This window comes from Salvelinus namaycush, chromosome 32 (genome assembly GCF_016432855.1).
Source record: "Salvelinus namaycush isolate Seneca chromosome 32, SaNama_1.0, whole genome shotgun sequence".
Classification (NCBI taxonomy): Eukaryota; Metazoa; Chordata; class Actinopteri; order Salmoniformes; family Salmonidae; genus Salvelinus; species Salvelinus namaycush.
In genome coordinates, this window is record NC_052338.1 from 28251980 (window position 1) to 28269632 (window position 17653).

The 17653-nt window shown below is 45.5% G+C and overlaps 1 protein-coding gene across 1 annotated transcript in view; it reads left to right on the top strand.

Moving 5' to 3' along the window:
• The first annotated feature begins 1608 nt into the window (after positions 1-1608).
• LOC120027218 (collagen alpha-2(IX) chain-like) overlaps positions 1609-17653 on the top strand; it is a 41902-nt gene continuing 25857 nt past the window's right edge. Inside the window, exons 1-11 of the mRNA XM_038972112.1 lie at positions 1609-1981; positions 3445-3519; positions 5201-5236; positions 5344-5406; positions 6115-6168; positions 6991-7026; positions 12026-12049; positions 13518-13571; positions 13706-13759; positions 16069-16119; positions 17470-17526. Coding sequence (XP_038828040.1) covers positions 1910-1981; positions 3445-3519; positions 5201-5236; positions 5344-5406; positions 6115-6168; positions 6991-7026; positions 12026-12049; positions 13518-13571; positions 13706-13759; positions 16069-16119; positions 17470-17526 — 576 coding nt within the window. The 5' untranslated portion in view covers positions 1609-1909. The remainder of the gene's footprint in view (positions 1982-3444; positions 3520-5200; positions 5237-5343; positions 5407-6114; positions 6169-6990; positions 7027-12025; positions 12050-13517; positions 13572-13705; positions 13760-16068; positions 16120-17469; positions 17527-17653) is intronic.

A 17653-nucleotide genomic window follows, 5' to 3' on the forward strand; every position in this document is an offset into this window, starting at 1 on the left:
GAGATCAAACAAAGTCCTTGTGGAGCCGTTCACGTGTCTTACTGCCGTGGCTTATTTCTTTATATTCACTATTATTTGTGACATTTTGGTATTATGGGTGAACTGTCCTCTGGCACGGTTACTCTACTCTCAAAATGGGTTTCATCCACAATAGCTGTCACTTTTCACCTCATTACTATTGAATGTTTCATGTTTATAGTGCACATAATCATTTTTTTACAACCACTGTACCAACTCTGGAATAATATGTGAACTGAAGGAACTAGAGATGACCAACAGAGAGCAGCATTTCATCAAAGGAGAGAGCAGACTAGATAAGATCAAGATGTGAAATACCATCTGCTAAATGTAAGAAGTGACAGCATCTCTACAACATATGGGTCTGTTCGAGCTGGTATAGGATTAAAAATGGTCCAACTTGTGTTGTTCTGAGCCTTGCTGTTGAAAAACCACATTAGTGTCCGACTTTCAGCTGTTGCAGATGCACCTCCCCCAACTTAACTCCTCGACTTTTGTCTACAGTCGGTTGCTTTTAGCCTTTATACATGAATCGCAGCAAAGTTGGTTACTCTTTCAGTCACGAAGTTGGTGAAGAGCAACTGCAGAAATATGCAATCGACTGCAGTCAAACGTCATAACCTTTGATCACATGGTTTTTGTAAAGTTCATGCAGTCGTCATGTAGGCACATGTCTGACAAATCCCCATAATGCAACACACTTGGGAAGGCGTTGGTTACCGACTTAGCAAAAGTGATCTGCTCAAATGCATGCATTCAGTCAGAAAACTCACTGAGAAAATAGTGAGAGACTCGACACTCCTATGTGAAAGGCTGGCATAGGGCAGAACACACACACACGCACGCACGCACGCACGCACGCACGCACGCACGCACGCACGCACGCACGCACGCACGCACGCACGCACGCACGCACGCACGCACGCACGCACGCACACACACACACACACACACACACACACACACACACACACACACACACACACACACACACACATTGTGAGAGAGGGAGATGTTTGAATGGTATTAAGCCCGTCCAGGAACAAGCCCTAGCTCCTGAGCACTGTTGATCTGGAGGAAGTGGATAGATGTAAGAAATATGGCAGAAATTCAAGCCTATCAGAAGGCAAGGTGGAGCTTCTACATTATTGCTTATGGGGCGGTAGTGGGAGAGTTACTGTAGGTTGGAGCATAACACTCAGGAACTCCCCTTCTGCTAGGTAGCAGCTGTGTCCAATCAGTATGTGGGAACCTGGCTGTGCATATTCATGAGCAGCGACTGTGCTTGTCCAATGAGCTTGTGGGAACCTGTCTATGGGGATACATTATTCATAAGTGCAGCTGTGTCAGCCCCCACCCATCATGGAAATGAGCTGTGAGGTGAATGTGTGTGTGTGTGCCTCAGTGTGTCTCTCTCACTGTGTGTGTGTGTCTCTCTCTCTGTGTGTGTGTCTCTGTGTGTGTGTGTGTCTCTCTGTGTGTGTCTCTCTGTGTGTGTGTGTGTGTCTCTCTGTGTGTGTGTGTGTCTCTGTGTATGTCTCTGTGTGTGTGTGTGTGTCTGTGTGTGTGTGTCTCTGTTTGTGTGTGTCTCTGTGTGTGTGTCTCTGCGTGGTGTGTATGTTTCGGTGTGTGTCTCTGTGTTGGTGTAGGGGGGCCACTGGGGCAGGCTGTAGGGCCAGGTTACACCTCTCTCTCATCCCACCCATCCCTCCATCCAACCATTCCTTGACACCACTTTTTCTAGGTGGAATTTTTTGGGCTGCGCACATCCCCCTTTGGATTCTTTACCGTTTCTGTCCCTGGCTTGAAGGAGAGGACAGGGGAGAGGGAGAAAGCGATAGAAGAGAGGATTTAGTACTGAAGAGAGAGAGTGGGAGAGGAGAGAGGGATCATGTCTGGACTCTCGGCAGTGTTGAAGAGCTGGGTCATCCTGCAGACTCTGTGCCTGGCTCTGGCCCAAGTGGTGAGTGGAGTGGACAGGGGAGGTTAGGACTGTACCCACATTAGGGTGGCTCTGGCTGGCGTATGGTGGGAGAGGGGTCCCCTGAAGAGAGGGACTGGGGGTAGAGGTAAAAGGGGGCTGCTAGGGGAACTGCTGTGCTTCCTTTGGTTTTGTTGTCACACTGGCTAGTGGTGGTTGGAAAACAACATGTTGGAATTGGGTTGCTTCAGAAGAATGAATGATCAGAATGGTGTTTCAGAGCTTGAGTGTTTCATCATCGTCATCGTCATTTTGATGAGGAGTCTAGAGCTGGATGAAGATCAGCTGTGTAATGTGTGTGTTGTGTAATGTGGCATTGTACATGTATCTTCCTACTTTGGACTATGGCCCTTGATTCTGTGGATAATGATTCTTCCTGAATATGGATGAAGAATGGAACCGTCTCCTTTTTCATATGGACGGATATTCCAGAACAAAAGTTGGAGTGCATACAAAACATGGGCCGATTAATTTTTTTTTGCCAAAAAGGAGATTCAGGAGAGAACCATACAGGGATAGATTCAAAACTGGAATTCGTCTGGACACACACACTCAGGCCGTGTATTCAAGACACCCAGTCTCTTTACTGCGAAGCCCACTATTCAAACACACACACACACACGGAATGACGGACCTGATGATACCCTCCATCAAATCACACCCACCTGCTATCCAATAGAAAGTTACCAGTGGATCTATCTGAACAAACAGGATCCTTGTGTGGAATTCCCAACCTTTTTTCTGAATGAGTGGCACTTCTGGAATACATCTTTACACTGTATGAGGATTCTGTGTTGTGACTGGTTGAAGCGGATTGAAATCGATTTAAGAAAGCTACATTCCCAAAAGAAGGGGATGGGATGGGAGAGGGTCTTGGTAAACATTCCCAGCCTCATGACAAATACAGGATGTGGGATCAATACAGGATGTGGGATCATTTTCACTTCCATATCAGAAAGAGAACCTCATTCATCAATCCTATTTTTTCTCATGAGCTCTGGATAGTTTTATAAAAGTTTTTAAATTGTTCCACATAGGCTACCAGTGGTATTGGATTTGAATTGGTGTTACATGGTTTTGTAAAAATGTGAGGGGTAGGGGTGATGTTTCTAGGTGATTCATTTACTTTGTGTTTATGATGATTTGGTCTTGTTTATAGGATTTATTCACATGAAGTGTAATTGAAATATGATGACACTTGATAATGTGTGATTGCCTCACATTATTATGCCTTCATCAATTAGCACCTGCTCCAAAACTAGCCATGTCTCCATTATCGAAAAGCTTACCATAAAATGGCACAAAAATCCCAAAGCTTGCCAGTATGAAAATAACAGGTATCCAATTGAATGAATGCCAAGAAGTGATACATTCTAAGCCCAAATAATTCTCTAAAAAACCTTTGCACATTTCTAAACCTTCCATTTTGTTCTAATTTCTTCCAGAACGGTCCTCCAGGACCTCAAGGCAATCCCGGTCCGCCCGGCCCCTCTGGCACCCCCGGGTCCGATGGCATTGATGTGAGTATCCCCTCCGCTTCGCCCAGCGCCAACAGGTTGTCACAAAGACAGGCATTGTACCTAACGGAGCATGCTGTGGTAGTAACGCTGTTGTACCACCAGAGGGCAGCACAAAAGAGCGGCACAAAAGAGCTCTGTTTCCCACAGTGAGAGAGGTCTTTGAGTCGGGAGCTTTCCCTCCATCCCAAGAGATGGGTTTGGGCTAATATCGCGGTAATGTGATACCTTTGAGGTATTCTCAATCTAAGCAAAGCCAGGTTCTGAAAACATGTTGAGAATACAGAATTAGACCATGAATGGAGAAGGGAAAAAACCCTAATGTGTGAGCCTAGGCCTATATGATTCAAAAGGAATGTGATGTTACAAGGTAGGATTGTATCCAATGCAATTAGTAGGAGAGATGTTTCTCCCCCAAAGCCACATAGATATACTGTTAACGTGAATGGTTTAGGATATGTCAATGCCCTCGCTGAGTTGGACATAGAAGCTCATTCTCTTTCCAACTAATGGAAGGCTATGGCCTGGCAGGTTAATGTTTGATGGGAACATGGATCACCTCTTCTGGGTTGGAACTTGGAATGGAAAGGGCTCCAGGGTCATACATTTATCTACTATTATATGTGATGTCACCAAAGGGTGGGCCGGAATGGGAGTGCTGTGAAACCCAATTTTGGCCAACAGTAGCTGGCTGCATATCATTCCAAAAAAGTTGTTCACTCCCCCGTGCCCTTGCTCACTCTCCCGTTGCAGACTTGAGTGGGTTAGGTGTCAGCAATAGCTTCACCTAGTTTCCACTATATTTACCTACCTAGTCCTATCATGATTGGAAAGTTCCCTAACTCCACCTTGAGGGCGGAGTAACCATGAGCTGTCAGTCATGGCTGGATTTTAAAATAAACATTTTCACCCATCCTCCTCTCCACGTGTGACAAACTGACCCTTGCAGATATGTGGGGCACACTGGATTGGTGAATACGCAAAAGGTTGATGACACTACCTAGGATGCAACTCAATAGTCTAAAGTGACTTCCTCTCCTTGTCTCCTCTCCTTACATGATCTGTCTTATCCCTGACTTGAAACATTGGCTAGATGGCAGCCATATGGAGGTTGCCTACTAGGAATTTGATTTCACTTGTCCAGAACTTAAAGTAAAAGTTTGTTCTGATTGAGGAAAGGAGATTAGGTAAGGAAGTAACTCTGGAATATTGAGATGCAGCCATAGCCTTCTGGTAGGGTCAGTGGAGGTTCCACCAATCCCTCCAGATCAACAATAGGCTGTCATCAAGGATTCTATTCAATCTGTATCGCTGAAGAAATGTAAAGGTAATTGAGCCAACATATCCAACGCTTACTGTGAATGCAGTGGCATAGGTAGCCTCGTGGTTGGAGTGTTGGGTCATTAACCGCAAGGTTACTAGATAAAATCCCTTAGCTGACAAGGTAGAAGTCTGTTGTAATTGACTTGCCTAGATAAATAAAAAATGCAGGAACATTTCCTTTAAATTTCATTCACCCTGTAATGCTGAACTTCCACGATACAGATTGAATAGAGTCCAAAGACTTCAATATCTTCTACATAAACTGATTTTCATTCATCAATTTCTGAAAGTAGCAAACATACAACATATGTATGAACAAACTGTTATCATGTCTCTCATTTTGGTTCCTCTCTCTTCACAGGGGGAAAAAGGACCTCCTGGACCTCCTGGCCCACTAGTAAGTTACTGTGTATGCATGTTCAAGGGTGTTCATGCACCTTACTCAATATGACAACATCTCTGATGTGTGTGTATACCTGACCATGGCTGTGTCTCTGTTTATAGGGGTTGAAGGGGGACCCAGGTGAGCCTGGTCCAGATGGACCTCCCGGAGACAACGGCATCGACGTAAGTCTTCTATCTATTAGATGCGGAGTGTGTGAGAGAGAGTTACAAAAAGAGAATGAAAAAGGATGAGTTTGTGAAGAAGAACAAGAGAAAGAGAGAGAGAGAGAGAGAGAGAGAGAGAGAGAGAGAGAGAGAGAGAGAGAGAGAGAAAGAGAGAGAGAGAAAGAGAGAAAGTGTGTGTGTTTCAAGTCAAATCAAATTTTATTTGTCACATACACATGGCTAGCAGATGTTAATGCGAGAGTAGCAAAATGCTTGTGCTTCTAGTTCCGAACATGCAGTGAGTGTGTTTGTGTGTGTGTTTGTGTATGTGTGTGTTTGAATGTGTTTGGAGAAACCTCCAGGAAAGAAAAGCATTGATGTAAATCCTGATGCATTAATATATTTTAAACTAGCTAGACTGAGCTTCATGTTGTAATGAATGAAAGTGGCTGTTTTGAGGAAACTGCTTCGCTCTAACCAAGGGACTAGGAAGTCAATCTGCTCGTCCCACAGTCACACGCTGAGAGACATTCCACAGGGATTTGTTTCCCTGCTGATTACCTGGACGTGTCAAATCCAATCAGACCACTGTTCCACTGTTATAATGGGAATTTAGGTCTCACGCAGCAATCCCTACCTGCACTTGTTGTATCAGACTCATTTCAAATGAATATTTTTGTTTCTTCTTTACCCTTGATCTCTCTCTCCATCACTCCGTCTCTACAGGGTTTGATGGGACCAAAGGGAGACGGCGGCCCTATCGGGAACCCTGGACCTAAAGTAAGATGGCGCATCTCAATAGTCCAAAGCAATGATTCTCAAATTTGGGTCACGGCTCGGTAGTTTCTGAGTAAAACGTTTTTTTATTTTTTATTTTAATGAAAAAAGACTCCAGTCTTAACTTAAACAACTTAAACCAGTTAGAAAGCATGTAGAAAATATAAGAACCTTAATTTTAAAATGATTTTATCTCTGAACTATTTTTCTTCAATCATAGTATTTTCAATGTAGAGTTATTAGCAGCGCTATATAGCAGATTTGGCTGATTTAGTGGTCTCAAACCAGTGAGCTTACCAACATTCTTCATCAAGAATATGAGCAATATGGAGTTATTGACAATTAAAAAGGTAGGAATGTTGTTCCCTTGTCATATAATTGCTACATTCACTATCAATATAGCATCAAAAAATTGTTTTCCAGATTGCATTTTGGTAAAAATAAATTGAGACGCGACTATTTGGTTGCAACTGAGACTGGTTCAATTTGGGTCACGAGGCAAAACCAGTTGAGGCCCACTGGTCTAAAGTGCCTTCCTTCTTTTCCTCACTTCTTTTCCGAATCCTCTCTTTGCTCTGCTCTGGTTGATTGAAAACCTACCAGAAATGAACTGGAATGACATCTAGACTACTAGCCTAGGTGCCAGTCTGTTTCAGCACTCAACAACACTACTATTGTGTTACCAAAGCAGAAACAGGCTCTCAACCAGGCTATGTCAGGTCATAGTAATCAGCCAATGGGAATCTACATTGGATGTCTGTAGTGAACTGTGACAGAATAAACCCTCATGTTGTTGTTGTTGTTGTTTATTGTTGTTGTCTACAGGGCCAGCCTGGACCTGGTGGTGAACCTGGACCCACTGTAAGTACTAACAGACTCAACAGAACCTGAACACTGTTCAGTACAGACTACATATAACCGGATCACTACAAATCCACAGGGACTAGCCCTCCGTCATAAGTAGGGCCCAGAGTTTTCCTGACCACCTGATCTAACTAGGAGTATTGATGTATAGGAGGGGGGGGGGGGGGGGGGGGGGGGGGGCTCCAGTCCGGACGCTAGTCATAAGGGCTACATAACACTATCATCACAGCTTTTGGCAGCTGATTCTACAATGTTATCACTAGCCTCTTCCACCAGTCATGTACAGTCAACCTGGTCCCAGAGCATTTGGTATTATATGTTACACTTTGTATGGTATGTATTAATTAGTGGTTCTCCATCAACCACTTTGTATGGTATGTATTAATTAGTGGTTCTCCATCACCCACTTTGTATGATATGTATTAATTAGTGGTTCTCCATCACCCACTTTGTATGATATGTATTAATTAGTGGTTCTGCATCACCCACTTTGTATGATATGTATTAATTAGTGGTTCTGCATCACCCACTTTGTATGATATGCTGCAAATTAAAATTTGCATTATATGTTATGAAGTTGCAAAACTTACAATTTGTTACAAATTTGCAAAACATACAATATGTTATGAATTTGCAAAACATGATATGTTATGAATTCTAGCTAGGCGGCTAGGTGGCTAACATTAGCTAGCTCGCTAGGGTTAGGGGTTAGGGTTAAGGTTAGGGTTAAGTGTAGGAGTTAGGTTAAAGGGTTAAGGTTAGGGTTAGGGGGAGGGTTAACTAACATGCTAGGTAGTTGCAAAGTAGCTAAAAAGTAGTAAGTAGTTGAAAAGTTGCTAATTAGCTCAAATCAAATCAAATTGTATTTGTCACATGCACCGAATACAACTGCTGTAGACCTTACTGTGAAATGCTTACTTACAAGCCCTTGAACAACAATGCAGTTCAAGAAGAGTTAAGAAAATAATCTAAAGTAAAATAAATAAATAAATAAAAGTAACATTATAAAAGAACAATAACGAGGCTATATACAGGGGGCACTGGTACTGAATCAATGTGCGGGGGTACAGGCTAGTCGAGGTAATTTGTACATGTAGGTAGGGGTAAAGTGACTATACACAGATAATAAACAGTGAGTAGCAGCAGTGTAAAAACAAAGGGAGGGGGGTCAATGTAAATAGTCTGGGTGGCCATTTGATTAATTGTTCAGCAGTCTTATGGCTTGGGTATAGAAGCTGTTAAGGAGCATTTTGGACCTAGACTTGGCACTCTGGTACCGCTTGCCATGCGATAGCAGAGAGAACAGTCTATGACTTGGGTGACTGGAGTATTTGACAACTTTTTGGGCCTTCCTCTGACACCGCCTAGTATATAGGTTCTGGATGGCAGGAAGTTTTGCCCCAGTGATGTACTGGGCCGTACACACTACCCTCTGTAGCGCCTTACGGTCAGATACCGAGCAGTTGCCATACCAGACAGTGATGCAACCGGTCAGGATGCTCTCGATGGTGCAGCTGTAGAACTTTTTGAGGATCTGGGGACGCATGCCAAATCTTTTCAGTCTCCTGAGGGGGAAAAGGTGTTGTCGTGCCCTCTTCACGACTGTCTTGGTGTGTATGGACCATGATAGTTTGTTGGTGATGTGGACACCAAGGAACTTGAAACTCTCTACCCGCTCCACTACTGCCCTTCTAGGTTAATGGGGGCTTGTTCGGCCCACCTGTTCCTGTAGTCCTCGATCTTTTCCTTTGTCTTGCTCACATTGAGGGAGAGGTTGTCCTGACACCACACTGACAGTCTCTAACCTCCTCCCTATAGGCTGTCTCATTGTTGACGGTGATCAGGCCTACCACTATTGTGTCGTCAGCAAAGTGTGTGTATATTTGTCGTATTTGGCCACGCAGTCATGGGTGAACAGGGAGTACAGGAGGAGACTCAGCACGCAGTCATGGGTGAACAGGGAGTACAGGAGGAGACTCAGCACGCAGTCATGGGTGAACAGGGAGTACAGGAGGAGACTCTGCACGCAGTCATGGGTGAACAGGGAGTACAGGAGGAGACTCTGCACGCAGTCATGGGTGAACAGGGAGTACAGGAGGAGACTCAGCACGCAGTCATGGGTGAACAGGGAGTACAGGAGGAGACTCGGCACGCAGTCATGGGTGAACAGGGAGTACAGGAGGAGACTCTGCACGCAGTCATGGGTGAACAGGGAGTACAGGAGGAGACTCAGCACGCAGTCATGGGTGAACAGGGAGTACAGGAGGAGACTCAGCACGCAGTCATGGGTGAACAGGGAGTACAGGAGGAGACTCAGCACGCAGTCATGGGTGAACAGGGAGTACAGGAAGAGACTCAGCACGCAGTCATGGGTGAACAGGGAGTACAGGAGGAGACTCAGCACGCAGTCATGGGTGAACAGGGAGTACAGGAGGAGACTCAGCACGCAGTCATGGGTGAACAGGGAGTACAGGAGGAGACTCTGCACGCAGTCATGGGTGAACAGGGAGTACAGGAGGAGACTCAGCACGCAGTCATGGGTGAACAGGGAGTACAGGAGGAGACTCAGCACGCAGTCATGGGTGAACAGGGAGTACAGGAGGAGACTCAGCACGCAGTCATGGGTGAACAGGGAGTAGAGGAGGAGACTCAGCACGCAGTCATGGGTGAACAGGGAGTACAGGAGGAGACTCAGCACGCAGTCATGGGTGAACAGGGAGTACAGGAGGAGACTCAGCACGCAGTCATGGGTGAACAGGGAGTACAGGAGGAGACTCAGCACGCAGTCATGGGTGAACAGGGAGTACAGGAGGAGACTCAGCACGCAGTCATGGGTGAACAGGGAGTACAGGAGGAGACTCTGCACGCAGTCATGGGTGAACAGGGAGTACAGGAGGAGACTCTGCACGCAGTCATGGGTGAACAGGGAGTACAGGAGGAGACTCAGCACGCAGTCATGGGTGAACAGGGAGTACAGGAGGAGACTCTGCACGCAGTCATGGGTGAACAGGGAGTACAGGAGGAGACTCTGCACGCAGTCATGGGTGAACAGGGAGTACAGGAGGAGACTCAGCACGCAGTCATGGGTGAACAGGGAGTACAGGAGGAGACTCAGCACGCAGTCATGGGTGAACAGGGAGTACAGGAGGAGACTCAGCACGCAGTCATGGGTGAACAGGGAGTAGAGGAGGAGACTCAGCACGCAGTCATGGGTGAACAGGGAGTACAGGAGGAGACTCAGCACGCAGTCATGGGTGAACAGGGAGTACAGGAGGAGACTCAGCACGCAGTCATGGGTGAACAGGGAGTACAGGAGGAGACTCAGCACGCAGTCATGGGTGAACAGGGAGTACAGGAGGAGACTCAGCACGCAGTCATGGGTGAACAGGGAGTACAGGAGGAGACTCTGCACGCAGTCATGGGTGAACAGGGAGTACAGGAGGAGACTCAGCACGCAGTCATGGGTGAACAGGGAGTACAGGAGGAGACTCTGCACGCAGTCATGGGTGAACAGGGAGTACAGGAGGAGACTCTGCACGCAGTCATGGGTGAACAGGGAGTACAGGAGGAGACTCAGCACGCAGTCATGGGTGAACAGGGAGTACAGGAGGAGACTCAGCACGCAGTCATGGGTGAACAGGGAGTACAGGAGGAGACTCAGCACGCAGTCATGGGTGAACAGGGAGTACAGGAGGAGACTCAGCACGCAGTCATGGGTGAACAGGGAGTACAGGAGGAGACTCAGCACGCAGTCATGGGTGAACAGGGAGTACAGGAGGAGACTCAGCACGCAGTCATGGGTGAACAGGGAGTACAGGAGGAGACTCTGCACGCAGTCATGGGTGAACAGGGAGTACAGGAGGAGACTCAGCACGCAGTCATGGGTGAACAGGGAGTACAGGAGGAGACTCAGCACGCAGTCATGGGTGAACAGGGAGTACAGGAGGAGACTCAGCACGCAGTCATGGGTGAACAGGGAGTACAGGAAGAGACTAAGCACGCAGTCATGGGTGAACAGGGAGTAGAGGAGGAGACTCAGCACGCAGTCATGGGTGAACAGGGAGTACAGGAGGAGACTCAGCACGCAGTCATGGGTGAACAGGGAGTACAGGAGGAGACTCAGCACGCAGTCATGGGTGAACAGGGAGTACAGGAGGAGACTCAGCACGCAGTCATGGGTGAACAGGGAGTACAGGAGGAGACTCAGCACGCAGTCATGGGTGAACAGGGAGTACAGGAGGAGACTCAGCACGCAAAATGCTAAGTTGTCCGTGACCAGATTCGAACTCGCAACTTTTGGGTTGCAAGATGTTCGCGTTATACGCCCACTCATCCACCTCGACCAACCACCCTTCTTTCATTTTAGCTTTAAGTAACCTTCTGTCTTGTGTAACCATACCAAATGTAAAATATCATACTAAATGCAATGTCTCGGATTTACATACAGAACAATACGAAATGCTCTAGGACCAGGTTGGTATAGTGGGTTCAAGAACTCTGATACAGCCAGTCCGTTCTTCTAATGTTTTGGAGTCAGGGTAATCTGATACTAGATCTGTGGTTAAGAATGAAGTCTTCCTCGCAGGTTGAGGAAGACTACATGTAGTTACAGCAGAATACCACTAGGTGGTGATGTGTAGCTATATTTGACCGACTACTAGACAAACTACATTGACAGAGTGGAGTCAGTCTGTGATATGCATGGGTGAATCACTGAATTACGTTCATTTCTTTGTTTACATTTCATTTCATCACTTATTATGACACATTGAACACACATTGATTGTTTTCTCTCAGTCAGGGTTAGCTTGATGCTCGCTGTCTGTATTGTGTTCTGCCTCCGTAGACACAGATGCTCTTAATTGAATTAACAGAAGATAATTGTTTAAACAAATCATACATGACTCATTATGCACATTTGTTTGTGATTATACGATTATACTTAGACTTAACTAATCTCTAACCCCCCTTTCCCTCTCTCCATCCCTCTCTGTAGGGACCCGGACTGCCTGGACTGGCTGTAAGTCAGTATTTGTTGATTATAAAGAATTAAAGACTTATTTAGAAAAAAATAACTAGTCATAAGCTAAATATTATTCTGAATTGAATTACACTGGTAGTGTATCCTCTTCTACCAGAAGGATAAATATCATCCTCTCTATCTATCTCTCTATCTATCTCTCTATCTATCTCTGTATCTATCTCTGTATCTATCTCTGTATCTATCTCTGTATCTATCTATCTATCTATCTATCTATCTATCTATCTCTCTCTCTCTCCTCTCTCTCTCTCTCTCTCTCTCTATCTCTCTCTCACACTCCTCTCTCTCTCTCTCTCTCTCTCTCTCTCTCTCTCTCACTCCTCTCACTCCTCTCTTTCTCTCTCTCTCTCTGCAAATACTTAAAGTACAAAAGGGAAAATAAATAAGCATAAATATGGGTTGTATTTACAATGGTGTTTGTTCTTCACTGGTTGCCCTTTTCTTGTGGCAACAGGTCACAAATCTTGCTGCTGTGATGGCAGTGGGCAGTGTGCACATAGCCTGTCTTCTCTTGAGAACCAGGTCTGCCTAATGCGGCCTTTCTCAATAACAAGGCTATGCTCACTGAGTCTGTACATAGTCAAAGATTTCCTTAAGTTTGGGTCAGTCACGGTGGTCTGGTATTCTGCCACTGTCTTCTCTCTGTTTAGGGCCAAATAGCATTCTAGTTTGCTCTGTTTTTTTGTGAATTCTTTCCAATGTGTCAAGTAATTATCTTTTTGTTTCTCATGATTTGGTTGGGTCTAATTGTGTTGCTGTCCTAGGGCTCTGTGGGGTCTGTTTGTGAACAGAGCCCCAGGACCAGCTTGCTTAGTCGGCTCTTCTCCATGTTCATTTCTCTTTAGGTGATGGCTTTGTTATGGAAGGTTTGGGAATCGCTTCATTTTAGATGGTTGTAGAATTTAAAAGGATTTTGATAATTTGCGGGTATTGGCCTAATTCTGCTCTGCATGCATTATTTGGTGTTCTACGTTGTACACGGAGGATATTTTTGCAGAATTCTGCATGCAGAGTCTCAATTTGGTGTTTGTCCCGTTTAGTGAATTCTCTGTTGGTGAGTGAACCCCAGACCTCTCAACCATAAAGCTCAATGGGTTCTATAACTGATTCAAGTATTTTTTGCCAGATCCTAATTGCTATGTCGAATTTTATGTTCCTTTTGATGGCGTAGAAGGCCCTTCTTGCCTTGTCTCTCAGATCGTTCACAGCTTTGTGGAAGTTACCTGTGGCGCTGATGTTTAGGCCGAGGTATGTATAGTTTTTTGTGGGCTCTAGGGCAGCGGTGTCTAGATGGAATTTGTTTTCGTGGTCCTGGCAACTGGACCTTTTTTGGAACACTATTATTTTGGTTTTACTGAGATTTACTGTCAGGGCCCAGGTCTGACAGAATATGTGCTCTCTCGCTCTGTCTCTCTCTTTCTCTCTTTCTCTTTCTCTATTTCTTTAGGGAGCCCCAGGCCCAATCGGCCTTCCCGGTGAGATTGGACAGACTGGACCTACGGTAAGACCCTCACCATTGTTGTCGAAGAAGACCGTTGTTGTCTTATGTCTGATAGCACACACGTTGTGTAATATGTTAGATACTCTTCATCTCTCATCTAATTCCCACCCTCCTTTTCCTCCCTCTTCTCTCAGGGCATATTGGGAGCACCTGGACCTCCAGGAATTCCAGGACCCCCAGGAAAACCAGTATGTTTACACCTAGAACCAGCAAGAAACCAGTAAATAAACACTTAGAACTAGTAAATACCAGCAAGGACACACCTAAAACCAGCAAGGACCCAGTAAACAAACATCTAGTATTAGTAAAAACCAGCAAGGACACACCTAAAACCAGCAAGGACACACCTAAAACCAGCAAGGACCCAGTAAACAAACATCTAGTGTTAGTAAAAACCAGCAAGGACCCAGTAAACAAACATCTAGTGTTAGTAAAAATCAGCAAGGACCCAGTAAACAAACATCTAGTGTTAGTAAAAATCAGCAAGGACACACCTAAAACCAGCAAGGACCCAGTAAACAAACATCTAGTGTTAGTAAAAACCAGCAAGGACACACCTAAAACCAGCAAGGACCCAGTAAACAAACATCTAGTGTTAGTAAAAACCAGCAAGGACACACCTAAAACCAGCAAGAACACACCTAAAACCAGCAAGGACCCAGTAAACAAACATCTAGTGTTAGTAAAAACCAGCAAGGACACACCTAAAACCAGCAAGGACCCAGTAAACAAACATCTAGTGTTAGTAAAAACCAGCAAGGACACACCTAAAACCAGCAAGGACCCAGTAAACAAACATCTAGTGTTAGTAAAAACCAGCAAGGACACACCTAAAACCAGCAAGGACCCAGTAAACAAACATCTAGTGTTAGTAAAAACCAGCAAGGACACACCTAAAACCAGCAAGGACCCAGTAAACAAACATCTAGTGTTAGTAAAAACCAGCAAGGACACACCTAAAACCAGCAAGAACACACCGAAAAACCAGCAAGGACCCAGTAAACAAACATCTAGTGTTAGTAAAAACCAGCAAGGACACACCTAAAACCAGCAAGGACCCAGTAAACAAACATCTAGTGTTAGTAAAAACCAGCAAGGACACACCTAAAACCAGCAAGGACACACCTAAAACCAGCAAGGACCCAGTAAACAAACATCTAGTGTTAGTAAAAACCAGCAAGGACACACCTAAAACCAGCAAGAACACACCTAAAACCAGCAAGGACCCAGTAAACAAACATCTAGTGTTAGTAAAAACCAGCAAGGACACACCTAAAACCAGCAAGGACCCAGTAAACAAACATCTAGTGTTAGTAAAAACCAGCAAGGACACACCTAAAACCAGCAAGGACCCAGTAAACAAACATCTAGTGTTAGTAAAAACCAGCAAGGACACACCTAAAACCAGCAAGGACACACCTAAAACCAGCAAGGACACACCTAAAACCAGCAAGGACCCAGTAAACAAACATCTAGTGTTAGTAAAAACCAGCAAGGACACACCTAAAACCAGCAAGGACACACCTAAAACCAGCAAGGACACACCTAAAACCAGCAAGGACACACCTAGCACTAGAAACCAGCTACTTAAAATCACCAAGAAACCAGGAAGATGTAGTAAGAAACCAGTAACTTAACGCAAAATAACAACGATTAGTTGCAAGCAAGAAACCAGTGTTCCAGCAATAACCCAGTAATCCCAGTCCAGATGATCTCTACATTCTCACCGGTAAGTGTACCAGAGCAGCTCAATGAAACATCAACTGTACATAGTTGTAACGGCTGTCCTCGCTGACAGAAGGAGAGGACCAAAACGCAGAGTGGTTAGTGTTCATTATTTAATGAAAGTCAACAAAACACTTCAAAATACAAAACAACCAACGTGACAAAACCGAAACAGTCCTGTGTGGCACAAACACTGACACAGGAACAAACACCCACAAAACACGCGTGAAACCCCGGCTGCCTAAGTATGATTCTCAATCAGGGACAACGATTGACAGCTGCCTCTGATTGAGAATCATACCCGGCCGAACACAAACATCCCAACATAGAAAATCACACATAGACAAACCCACCCAACTCACGCCCTGACCAACTAAATAAATACAAGACAAAAGAAAACAGGTCAGGAACGTGACAATAGTGCAGTGTGTGTGTCTTAGCTCCCCAGTCTATTCCACAAGGTATACAGTATCTCTCCACATGAGTGATTTCAGGTGGGGAGCAGCCTCATAGAGTGATGCTCCCAGCCATGGGGAGTCTATTTGTTTTGATTTACCGGTGTTGCAGAGTAAATATATTCCCATTAGATCTGTCTCCCCTGTCTCATCTCACTGCTCCCTGCATACATCAGCACAGGGAGGCATGTTTTACTCTAATTCAATATACACACACTCAGAACAGCTGCCCCAGCACTGCGTTAAACACACTATCTGTATCTGTCTTCCTTCCCCTTTCTTTCTGTCTTTCTCCCCCCTTCTCAATCTGTCTCCAGGGTCCTCCAGGGAAGTTCTTGGGAGGAGAGGAGGGCAGTGCAGACTTCCAGGTAAGATCCCTCCACACCTCCACCTATTCTCATCGTTTATCTCTTCTCTTTGTACCTGTTCTAGCCTATTGCAGCCTCCTGGCCTTGCCCCTTGGATTGCTCCTTTCCCCTGGCTTAATACCTTACAGTTGACCCTAAGCAAGCCTTACAGAGCAGTAAGCTCCTAGCCCAAAGCCTATAGGATCCATCCTCAAACCTAGCAACCTGGCAATCTGGTTGTAGCTTGTGATATATAGACACAGAAATTTCCGGTTCGCTGTCACTAAAACCCCTATCCGTACAAGTCCTAAGTCAAGTCCTATGCTGAGTGCCCAACATAGGGGAGATGGTGCCCAACATAGGGGAGATAAATTCCTCTCCTCTGTTCTCCTCCCTATCTCTCATTAGAGATAGGGGCCTTGTCACTGAGACGGTTTACGCTCTTGCTCTCATCCCTCTCTCTCCTTTCATCTAACACCGAAAGAGGATTCCGAGTCCTCCTTCGATCCCCTCTCTCCCTTCATTCATGTCCCTCTTTCATCCCTCCCTTAGTCTCTCCTTAATCCAAGTCCCTCATAATGTGATGCCCTGCTGGGGATTTGACACATATAGAAAAAGAGAGTCAGCACACTGATCAATTGGCCACTTTTTTCGCTTTTGGCTGAGAAACAGACTCAATTATACTTTGTATTTTACTTTGGTGTTCTTCTCTCTCTCCTTCCCCCCGCTACCCTTCATCTTCTCTCTCTCTCTCTCTCTCCCCCCGCTACCCTTCATCTTCTCTCTCTCTCTCTCTCTCCCCCCTCTACCCTTCATCTTCTCTCTCTCTCTCTCTCTCTCTCTCTCTCTCTCTCTCCTTCCCCCACTACCCTTCATCCTCTCTCTCTCTCTCTCCCCCTCTCTCTCTCTCCCCCCTCTACCCTTCATCTTCTCTCTCTCTCTCTCTCTCTCTCTCTCTCTCTCTCTCTCTCTCTCTCTCTCTCTCCCCCTGCTACCCTTCATCTTCTCTCTCTCTCTCTCTCTCTCCCCCCTCTACCCTTCATCTTCTCCATCTCTCTCTCTCCTTCCCCCGCTACCCTTCATCCTCTCTCTCTCTCTCTCCTTCCCCTCTACCCTTCATCTTCTCTCTCTTTCCTTCCCCCCTCTACTCTTCATCTTCTCTCTCTCTCTCTCTCTCTCTAATTCCCCCCTCTACCCTTCATCTTCTCTCTCTCTCTCTTTCTCTCCTTCCCCCTCTACCCTTCATCCTCTCTCTCTCTCTCTCTCTCTCTCTCTCTCTCTCTCTCTCTCTCTCTCTCTCTCTCTCTCTCTCTCTCTCTCTCTCCCTCTCTCTCTCTCTCTCTCTCTCTCACCCCCTCTCTCTCTCCACAGTGTCCAATCAACTGCCCAGCAGGGCCTAAGGGTCCCCAGGGACTGCAGGGGGTCAAGGTATGTGAGTCCTCATCATGAGAAAAACTAGATATTTACCCATCAAGACCTGAAATAAGGTTATTCTGTACAGTATTCTTGTCGGTGGAGTTGTAATTTATCAACTGAATTAATAGTTCATGATTGA